Raw genomic sequence first — 11508 nt, 5'->3', positions numbered from 1 at the left:
TAGAAGACCCTTTATGAGAACTCAAAGTCAATGGTCATGATGTTATAACTCTCTTAGGTGAAATGAAGGAAGCAAAATCAAAGCATAAGTGCATGAAACAAGAGACGCGTGTTGCAAGATTAACATCTCAATTGTGAAACAATGGTGCCACTATGATTTGCTTCCCCCCGGTTGACTTGTCTTGCTCTGGCTAAAACTCAGCCTTACAAAAGGGCAATTATCACTTCTTCCGATGAACACTGGAAGACAAGTGTGTGATTGATTGGGTGATCAAGTCAGCATGTTGTACTGAGCTAGTTGAATGGGGTTTAATCAGCGGCATAGTGAAAGCAATCATTCCCCTTTGTAACAAGATCAGCACTTATGATCCGATCGATGATTTGTGAACTTTTATCACCTTTCTTGCTTTGCACTTCAAAGTGTTTTCTTCTTACCCACTTCGACAATCAAGTCTAGAGATTTAAATCTTAATTCCCAAAAACATCATTCGCTGCCGCTGCCACCTCATCATGATCACCGACAACGTCTATGTATCTGTACCTGCCCAAAGATTAAGCAAGAAGTCTTACATGCTTTGGCGTACCAGAACTCAGGCTTTGCTTGACGCGAAGGACGTTTTAGGAGTCGTCACGGATACTGCAGTTCCCACCATCGAGAACGCACCAACAGAAAGTGACGATCAAATTTTGACGAAGGATCGTAAAGCTTATGACATCATCATCGAGCAACTACACGAGCTCGACCGTCAGACGGTAATCAGCAACCCTGCTCTTCAAAGTTCGGCGCGTACACTCTGGCTACATTTTTATCGAAGATACGGAGTTGCGAATCCACTTCAAGTCGACGAAGCTTGGACTCAATTCCATGAATGTCGTACCAATCTGGAAGATCCGAATCTTATGGTCAATATTCGCGCTGCGATCTCCAAACTCGAAGCAGCTGGACAGGCCACCGACATCTCACCTTGCCGGACGCTCATTTTAAGCATGTTTCCAACAAGCCTCCAGCCCTTGAAAAATAGATTAAGTCAAGAGGAAGCGATATTGGAAGAAGTTCTTGCCCACCTCGAGACAGTGATACAGACTTATCGGGAGCCCGTTTCCCCACTCTTAGGTTCAGCTGACCCAGCCCGTAAGGACTCAGACAAGGCAAATCCCTCTCAAAAAGTCTCCGAGCACAATCAGAAACGTGAGATGCGAATTGCAAGACGCATCAATCGTCTTCCTTCCAGGTCCAAGAAGCGTAAATGCTTTAAACCCGCATGTCCTGCCTCAACTCCTTCGCCAACACCGATTTCAAAATGTTTGCCATCCTTAGGTCAAATTCCGACTCCTGGTCCATCTAATCCGTTCAAAGAGGCAAGCACATTGGGAACTTCTTCAGCTGCCAATCAAAATCCCGAACATTTGCCCCATGTGGAACCACAGGTGCGGTATCTCTCCCTACTATACCAATTCACTTTGATAGCTTCTCTCCAGAGCCGCTCACACTATTTTGTCTTGCAGCCACACAATATATCCTCACTATCTGATACCCCGAGCAAGTCAAAACACGCTGAAACAAGTAAATGTGGGAAAATCTCTCAAGGAGATGTTGATGCTCCTGGTATGCCTTCGCAGACATCTTCTTTTGATATTCCTGGGCCGAGCGCAGCGAGGAATTCTCCCAGCCACAGCGGTGAAGATGTCGGTGCTTGTCCAAAAGTCCTTGATACACAGAAGGACGTGAAGCCGGAAATCCAGAAGGACGCGGCGCCTGAAATTCAAAAGGAAGCGACGCCAGATATCCAAAACGACGAGAAGAATGATACTCAAAAGGAAGTCAAGCCGGATATCAAGAAAGAATTTGAGCCTAACTTGACAAATGAAGGTACGTATAAACAGCCTGAATCATACATTTGTCCTGCGTGTTCATTTTTCCGCCTTCATGTATCCGACTTCTTATCGAACGAAGATTCTTCGAGAGTTAACCAGGTCTACGAAGAGCAAGTGTCATCAAGTTGCGCAGCCCAGAACCCTTTTAATAGCTCTCATTTACGCACAAAGAAAAACCAGAAACCGACCATATTTGACCCGACGACAAGTAGCCCTGAAAACGCTAAACCGGTGAATTCCAGTACATGCCATGAAAGACAGGTAGATCACAACCAAACGTCACAAAATGATACCCAGGGTCCTCAGACAGGAAAGCCAGAAGAGCGTAATTCTTTCGACCCACACGCCAGACAGAAGGTTGGTCGTGACAATCAACAAACCACCCTTTCACAAGTCTGATGCTCATATTTTTCAGACCAATAAAGTTTATGAATATCATCGACCATCAGCGCCATACATAGAGCCAGGTAGCACGGAATACAAGAAATGGGACAAGGAATACCTGCGATATATTCTTCAGAATCGCCTCCCAAGACTCGTGGTTCATTGGAACATCGGAAAAGATGGCCTTCTAGATTTATTCAAAAAGCATTATATCGAGGGTGAACCTGTGGACGTACAAAGCCGTAGACAGTATCATTATTTCTACAACAACTGTAAAAGAGGCGATGTTCCTGTAATCCCTGGACGCAAAAGACAAAGGGATCCTTGGAGAGCAGCCATTCAATTGTTAAATCCTACAAAGGTTTTAGATTTTGATAAGAAGATCGATGATCTGATAGATATTTACGAGGAGGAAGGTGGATGTCCGAATCTGGCACGTCGCAATCGATCACATTATATGGCCTATTGATTTCTAAAAACCCAAAATGTATTATGACACTTTCAATATTTTTAATAATCTGATACAACATGACTGAAGTTTTGCAGTTGTTGGTTTTCTGGGTACGGTTCATAAGATGAGCATCCACTTTGATCGATGATACCTTTGATATTTCCAACCCATCACTCTCGTATCCCAATGAAATCCTCTTCTTCTGGTATGAGAACATGTGGGATCCTTTCTGTCAAAGAAACTTTTCTTTTCTTCATAAAGTGGAGTGTATTCTTTTACACCAACTTATTTGGAAATCGTCTCCATGTTGTCTTTCCATTTCTCGAGAGGTGTGTTACAGGAAAGGTGCACTAGGGTGACCTTGTAAAGTACGTGTAGGAATAAAACAATTCCTTGTTCTTAATCTTCCAGAACTGTCCTACCACGTATAGTGGCTAGTGTCTAAAACCGTGAAATCGGGTATTTTGACCAAAAACCTTATCAACGTCACAATTTTGATCCAAATTGGAATCCGAGCACAGATTCGGAATCCTCCCATTGGAAGCTATCAGAAATTGTTTTCGCCGAGTCAATTTGAGGGCTTACAAATTTTCATGATTTTTACAACATAGTAGTATTATTTCATAGAATGTAATTTACGAGCAAAAAATTGAAAACAGACAATTTCTGGTGCTTTTGTACCTTCTCCATCAGTGAGACTAAAAGTCGAAGTGATAAGTTAATAATTGAAAAAGATATAAAAAAAAGAAGAAAAAATATCAAAGAAGGTTGGCATCGGTTGCAGAGTTGCGAGCAACGGTTCTGTGAGAAGTATATAACTTGACGTTTGGGTTTGGACCGGGGTGTGCTTTCATAGTGTGCCTATGAGAAATGAGATTGATGTAAGTAAATGAAAAACTGCAGATGAGGACAAAATCAAGTTTGCTTACAAGAGATCCATCATCGCTGCATCGATTTTGCGAAAAAAACGTCGGATCGTTACCAGAGGGCATGTTTGTCTGATTGTTTCAAACTTGTCCTTTGCTTGTTGAAGATCAGCACATTCAAAGCTATGTTCACGGTAGCCTGAAGCGAAATCGATTTATATTGGCCAGTGTTCAAAGAGATGATAACATAGCAAAAAGAGTAGACTTACGTGGTTTTATGTAACACCAAAGAAGCTCGATCGGGTTCAATTCACAATGGAATTTGGGAAGGAATTTGCAGATATGGCCAGCTTCCTCGATTACCTTCTGAAGCAACGGTTTTTCGTTTTCGAAGTCAGACTGTGTTGTTAATACTTTGTATGCACAACAGTCTGGAACATCAATTTCAGGTAAAGCTTCACTCGGTCGTGCTTGATCTTGCTCAAGAGGTATTTTGGCGTTTCTAAGTAGGCGCTCTGCTCGAGCGATCTTGTCCTTGGCACGTCCGGTCTTCTTGCAGTCCTTACACATTGAAACCATCTCTTTTTCACCCCTTGATGCACGTACTTTATTGTGATGATCCCACAAGCCACGCTCGATGAGAATCTGCCTGACTCCTTTTGGCTTTCCCGCAAGATCTTCTTTTTCGATAACTTTTCCTTCTTTGGACTTCTTGACCGGAGTTGTATCTACATAATTGGATGGGTAGTTCATTGTTTGAACCTTTCCACAAAGTTCAAGCGGAATATTTGGATCATCAGACGGTATGATGGTGTTGCGTAGTTGTGGCTTCGAACCCCCAGATTTGAAATTCATCTTTGAGAATCGAAGTGCGTTGGGAGCAAAAGACTCATGTGCTGCTGAGCAATCAAAGATGAAGCAGGCTTGAGAATTGGGGTGATTGGTATTAAAAATTGGAATCGCTCTAGTAATGACCTGGTTGATGAGTTGATTACAATCCCACCACGCATCACCCTTTGCGCCGGGATAGATGGTGACTGCAGCATCCTTGAAAGGAAGAGTTGAATTTGAATTGGTGGGTAGAGTGAGTCGGCCAGTTGGAAGACAGACAAAGTCGGATATATGAATCAACTTCCCAACACTTTTTGTGCGAAGTGCACAGTCCTTATCAGACATCCACGCTGATCGAGGTCGTTCATTAGTATGGATTGTTGATTCATCATGATATATACGAATAATGTCACGAGTCCCGTCATCGAGTTCTGCATAAACTTTCTGATCCATCATCTTGCCAGTGTAAGAATGCTCCCGTTTATGTAATTCAATAAGCTCGTTGATAAACTTTTCTCGATAGATTACAACATCTGCTCGCTCATGTCCATCATAATAAAGACACCTCTTGTACTCTGAAACATGTAATCCGATTCGATGCATCCATTTATTGGCTGTTGGGATCGAGATGGTCTTTTGATAATTTTTGTAGTTTGGAAGAATCTCGGTGTTCACATAGTGAGCAAGTTTTGTTGGTGTAACCTAAACAAGAAGAAAGGTTGAAGAAAAAAACAATTTAGTCAATAATCACAATCAAAGTTTTTTTTACGATTAAAAAATTTACAGGTCCAACTGGCTGATCACTAATCCAATCAGTGATTGATTTAAGCACGTTGATATCATCCAGAATTGAATGATGTGGAGATGCAAATCCTTGATGATTGATTGGGAGATGACGGTGGGAAATGACATGAGTTGCATTGGCTCGAATCCTAGCGGCAAGGCGTATCACACTCCCATCTTTTGGTGGGTCTTCTTGTCGAAGCCGGTACAATTCGGCTGTTTCAAAAGACGCTTTCATGGCACAACTATTTGGACTGGTCAGGTTGAGCTTGTAGCGACGATTGTTGAACTCGCGTATGAGCCCCAGTTGATCAAAATCTTTTATGGCAAGTTGGCTCGAAGTTCTGTGGCCCTTAGAATATTTTGAAGCATCTGCAAGAGCATCATGAAGTATCTTATATTCTTGTTCAATGCATTCAATTTGAAAAGGTGTCTTGACACGAGTTGAATCATTATATTGAGTTTCTGAATCTAAAATCATATCATGATCCGAGTGAGCATTGGTTTCTGGATGCGACTGAGCATTCAAATCTTCATCTAAATCTGATTTCCAATCTGAATCAATGTCTGAATACACATCTGATCTCAAATCTGAATCCAAAGATGATTTTGAAGCTGAATATTTGTGACTGGACATGTTATCGGTTAGAGAAGATAAGTCTGATTCAGGCTCGGAGAGGCACGACAAGCTTGAATCATCGGGGGCTGGATCCAGGTTGCTAATTTGATGAGATCTAGGCTTGACTTGCTTGGGGTTCAGATTTTTTGTAGAACATTTGGATGCTTGCCAACGACGACGCTGAACTTGACGGGCTTTATTTAATTTCATTGAAAAAGTGAAGAAAGAACTTCTATTTAAGCTAAGAGACAGGATCTAAGAAAGGATTGATCCACCACTATTGAGGTGATCTCAATCCTACATGTAGTATGAAATTCAAACACATGTAATTTATTTTTTTTATTTTTTTGCCCGGCCCGACATTTCACGGTTTTAGACACTAGCCACTATACACACAGAATACCTAGTCCTACAGAGTTAGACCTGCATCCTACCAACGCTGAGACAGCAGCGCTCCTTGTAACGCTAGCGTAACGCTAATGTAGCTCTAAGCGGCACGTTATCAGATAGCTTAACGTGTCTCAAAAGAGCTACGTTGGCGGATTCTCTTAACGGGTATTTTTCAGGTGAGTTACGTTATCCCCTTTGGATAACGGGGATTTTTTTTATAAGTTACGCATCAGCCCCGCATCCCGCTACAGTAACTATGTTGCGCATATGGGACCAAAGGGGCTGACCCTTCTCAATATACAGACACTTTTCAACATAAACACCACTCCAATCACCACCAATTCGACTTGAATGAGTCTTTGAAAGTGAGAACTATAATCTTGAAGTTTTATCACTTCGATTTGATCAAAACGTTTCCAAAAGATCTTGTAAGTTTCTTTTTTCATCAATTTGAATCGTTAGAGACTTCTGATATGTTTCTGGTTTTGTTTTTCGATTAGACAAGCCATTGTCAAAACAAGCTTATCTTGATCAGAGATTTACATACAACTAAACAAACTTTCACACCTCGATTCCGATTGCCCACTTCCACCTCACTCTATCTCACATCTTACCGAGACATCAAAGATGAAGAACCCTCAACTTCTTACAATTCATTCACTCCCTCATAGGTCACAATGGGTTGTGGGAAATGGTACCGTACCTGGAAACGCTCATCAAGGGTTCAAACCGGTGGTCTGAATCACTCCTAATTGGATTTGGTCAACTGTAATTTACTTATTGGTCGATCATCACCACATGACAAAATACACAAAAAATCTTTCAGACGTTGTGTTTTAGGTTATCTTCTTCTCTCAATGCTTTAGCTCCTTACTACACCTTTTAGTCTTCTGGAATCGTTTTTATAGTCCATCTTTGTTTGTATGCAATTCACAAAAAGATGTGAAGGGGGATGAAATGAAAAAACAAATCAATTGTTCTTATAGGTAGGATTAGGAAGCGATTTCAAATTATTTGTTGCTTCAGATAGATAGGCAAATGGAGATGTTTGCTTCATTTGGTGATCTAGCTAATGAACTCAATTGAAGATATGCTGATCAAGAATGTGAATCAATCCATTTTGGGGAATCAAGTGTCTTACAAATGTTCTTATAGTTTGATAAGAGATTTTTTCCAGTTATCGAGCTACTGTAGCGCTAACGTAACTGCACGAGTTACGTTATCAATGTGAGATAGCGGCAAGATTACATATCAGTTACGCAAAAATGGATAGTGTAACTTGATGAGCAGCGTTAGCCATTTGGGGAATTTCCTGATAACTCATAAAGCTACTCTACGCGCAATCTGCCTGGTAACGCTGCGTTGCGCTGCTGTCTCAGCGTTGATCCTACATGGTTGTGGTTTGGGGTGGTCCCAAAGGTAAGGAGGTGTAGGGGGAGATTGGTAACCACCAACCCCCATACCTTACCTCTTGGACGAGAACAGCCCTGAGAAGATAAGACTTCTCAACCCGGGAGGCGGGTGGGTTTTTAAGCGAAAAAGATCTATAAGCTGAGTAATATGAAGATCTTGAGAGAGTGCGGATTACGGAAGGATTGCGAGTGGTGGAGTGAAGTGGTGAAATTCTCTGAAGTTCTCCAACTCCACCGCACCAAAACTCAGGAGAGCTGTGACATCTGTGAACAACCTGTCACAGCTCCTTCCTTCCTCTATCCGCACCTCTAGCTTTACCACCTCCCGGAAATGGAATAGAGTGTACCTTCTCAGGCTCTGGGAACACTATCAATCCATTTCTCGAGAGATGTGTTACAGGAAAGGTGCACTAGGGTGACCTTGTAAAGTACGTGTAGGAATAAAACAATTCCTTGTTCTTAATCTTCCAGAACTGTCCTACCACGTACACACAGAATACCTAGTCCTACAGAGTTAGACCTGCATCCTACATGGTTGTGGTTTGGGGGTGGTCCCAAAGGTAAGGAGGTGTAGGGGGAGATTGGTAACCACCAACCCCCATACCTTACCTCTTGGACGAGAACAGCCCTGAGAAGATAAGACTTCTCAACCCCATCTCTCACGGGAGGATGGAGCCGTGAGCCGAGAAGTCGAAACCCCCACAACTCACCTCACGTGAGCCTCTTTGTTCACGTAAGAGCTGATTCTCCCCTCCTGTCGCACCCAGCGAACCAACCAGTTGACAGCCGGATCAACTCGTAAGCACAGTCCTTTTTGGAAGGGCTCTCCCTGGGCAGCAATAAGTTCCAGCTGCTGCCCTTAAAGACTCTAGGCAGCTGCCGAGTCTGCCTTGCTACTCAGACGGGAGGTTGACCGGAAAATTTCCACAAGCTTCTGATACTCTCTCATCAATTGCAAACAAGCTTTCAACTAACTCTATCGAATTCAATCAGTTCAGAATAATACCAAACTCAGATCTAAACCTTATTTCCCTGCCGATCAATCTCCACTAACTAACAGTCTCGAAACTTCAGATCATTCAGTAACTTAACAGATTCCTTCAGCTCTCTTTCGTCGAACTTCCGTAAGTAGATTTTATAGGCATCAGACGACCACCGACCACATTCCTTCAATTCCTCTCTCGTAGCACCTAAGTTCCACCTCAAAGACGCTCCCCCGATCCTAAAGGAATGGCCGTACAATAGCTTCTTTTTACTCGAACAATACATGTTCCATACCTTCCTGTAGTGTTCGATCAGAGAGGACTTTCTGAATACTAGATTCTGGTCTCCATTCTTATGGTTGACCAGAAAGATCAGGTCGGTCGGTAAACGAGGGCAAAGGTCATATAGGAGTCAAAGAGCCCTAACTGGGTCTAGGCAAGACTTATGGTCCTGAAGATAAATAAACTGGACTTCGCCAGGAGCCGCCGTCTTCGCCTCGTGGATTGCAATCTTTGCGTACGACCCCCCTTCTCCCCACGTTGGAAGTCTCTTCTTTGGATCCTCCGATACCAATTCCCCGAGTCTAGCAGTCCCCCAGAAGGCCACCAAGGCGATCGTCGCCGCTACTACTTGTTGCTTGCAAGACATGTCAACACTCAGCATCAAGTTAACTAAATCCGCTACTAGAACTGGCGGGCGCTTCCGTTCAATTTCTTCGAATCTCGCTTCGACCATCCTGGAGGCCTTTAGCAGGCGTACGAGCGTCGGTTCTACCCTATCAGGGAACTGGCACCCGTGAAAGATATGCCACGACTTTAACCCCGCTACGTAAGTCTTGATTGTCGAAGATTTGATTGACTTGTCATCTACCGCTCTACTCTCTCCCTTCTTTGAAGCCCAAACAACAAATTGTATAATCAAATCGTCTGAAATCGGAAGTAACCTCCATCTCTCCACCTTCTTCACCACAGCAAACCTCTGTAATTTTACCACCGCCGAGTTATAATGTCTCAATGTGCCAACTTTCCACGCCCCGCGCAAGAAGTGCTTTTGTACATCATCTGATGACGAGTTATCAAAGCCGAGCGTGTTACTCTTGAAGGAACCGTACACCTTTGTAGCTTTTCTCAAGTCTTTGTCTTTATCTAATTCCAAGTTCTTAGATGATGATTTTGCTACTCGTTTCTTTCTAGGCATCTTGAATTCGGATCCCGGGAAGAGGAAAGGAAACTTGTGTGATCAGTGGCTGTAGATCAGCTGGGACTTTGATGATCACTTCGTCACTCCACCGCTTCGTTCCGGGAATGCCTCTAGATAACTCATCTGCGAGGTTATTTTTGGATGTTACACGTCTCTGTTTGACGTTACAGCCTAACACCATAAGTAAGCGTTGAATCTCTTTCCATTCCGAATTCACTCTAACATCTTTCGATTTTCTGTTCCTTATCGCGTTCTTGGTTGTTGTGTTATCTGTCTCTACCCAGAAGGTTCGACCCCGGACTGAGATCGACTTGGCCAAAACCAAGAGGCCGAGGCGGATTGTTACCGTCTCGGCCCAGGCTATATTCCTCTTCCCAGAGGATAAGCCTTTCACTAGCCAGTCCTCCTTCCATCTGAAGCAGGCCCATCTATCTCCGATAAGGACTCCAATCCTGCATAGAGTAAGTGAGTCAGTATTTGCCCAACTCTGGATCTATTCACCTCCCGACTCACCCGAATGAGGAGGAGGAATTGCCTACCCAGCCTACCTCTTCAGGCACTGGGCTTGTCACCAGCCTTCTAGACTCGAATGACTGCAGGCAAAGTTTCCACTCTTTCAAGTCTTCGATTACATCCTCTGGCGCGTGTCTCTTCGCGTCCAGGTTCACCCACTCTTTCAACCATCGATAGATCGAGCATAAGTATGCAGCCATATGAGGAACAATGTTCACCGTATGTCCTAGCCTTCCTACAAATCGTTCTACTTGTGAAAAGCTCCAGCAACGTCAAAACCGCTGCGCTACGCACAGCAATATCAGGGGTACTGGATAGTGGTGTGAAGTACCACTATCCTGAGGACACGCTACGCACCACTATCTCGGAGGACCCGCTATGACATTTATGTAGTGGCGTGGGTAAGTCACTACCGGCCACTACAATATTTGCGCACTATCGCTACGATAGCGCACACAGTTTATGTTAAGTATGAACATAGAATTTTATTAAAAGTCATATAAAGAATATCTGGCAAACATATACAAGAATCATTAAAAAGCTGAGTAAGAGAGTAGACGAATAGGAAAAAAAGAAAAAACAAAATGTATTAAGGATAGTTTAGAAGTAGAAGGGGATCTAAATGAATGAGATAAAAAATGAGACTGTGAGTGAATGTAGGAAAAAAACAAAGCCAAACTGATTCAAAGAGAGTAAAGAAACAAAAGATCGAGTCAGACTGAAAGAGAGAGGATATAATAATAAGAAAAAAAGAAAGATCAATTCATCTTCTGTCCATCTTTTCCACCAAGGCAAAAGCCTCAGAAAACTCGCCAGGAACCTTTATCCCCGCCCTAAGCCACTCCCGAGAAGAAGCACATCGCTTGATGGTACGGCTACTCATAGCCGATTGATCAGACCCACACACGTCAGCTGCACCTGAAAAACATCGTTCACATGAACAAGTTGTTCCTGAACATGCCAGAAAGTCACGAGCCATGATCGAAAGGACCGGGAATGCCCCTGAATTGTCCTAAAACAGAAGAGGTCATTAGAAACTTTGAGTATGATGAAAATGAAACGAAAACATACCTTCCACCACGATAAAAGTGTGCCAGCAGTGAGTGGGAATTTCCCTGACATATAACCCTCATACTCTTGCTCGGTATCATCATTAGGTCCGGATGTGTTTGAAGCAAAGACATTATACTCATTGTCGGTG

At 43.1% G+C, this 11508-nt stretch overlaps 1 protein-coding gene across 1 annotated transcript; it reads left to right on the top strand.

Moving 5' to 3' along the window:
- Positions 1 to 509: 509 nt before the first annotated feature.
- MELLADRAFT_111741 (uncharacterized protein) lies at positions 510 to 2727 on the top strand (the record flags this gene model as incomplete). The annotated part of the gene is made up of 4 exons (XM_007416162.1): positions 510 to 1427; positions 1506 to 1869; positions 1954 to 2231; positions 2290 to 2727. 4 exons carry the CDS (start codon positions 510 to 512, stop codon positions 2725 to 2727), a joined length of 1998 nt encoding a protein of 665 aa, XP_007416224.1.
- Positions 2728 to 11508: the final 8781 nt, after the last annotated feature.

The sequence above is a fragment of the Melampsora larici-populina genome (genome assembly GCF_000204055.1).
Source record: "Melampsora larici-populina 98AG31 unplaced genomic scaffold MELLAscaffold_57, whole genome shotgun sequence".
Classification (NCBI taxonomy): Eukaryota; Fungi; Basidiomycota; class Pucciniomycetes; order Pucciniales; family Melampsoraceae; genus Melampsora; species Melampsora laricis-populina.
This window is presented reverse-complemented; position numbering and strand designations above follow the sequence as displayed.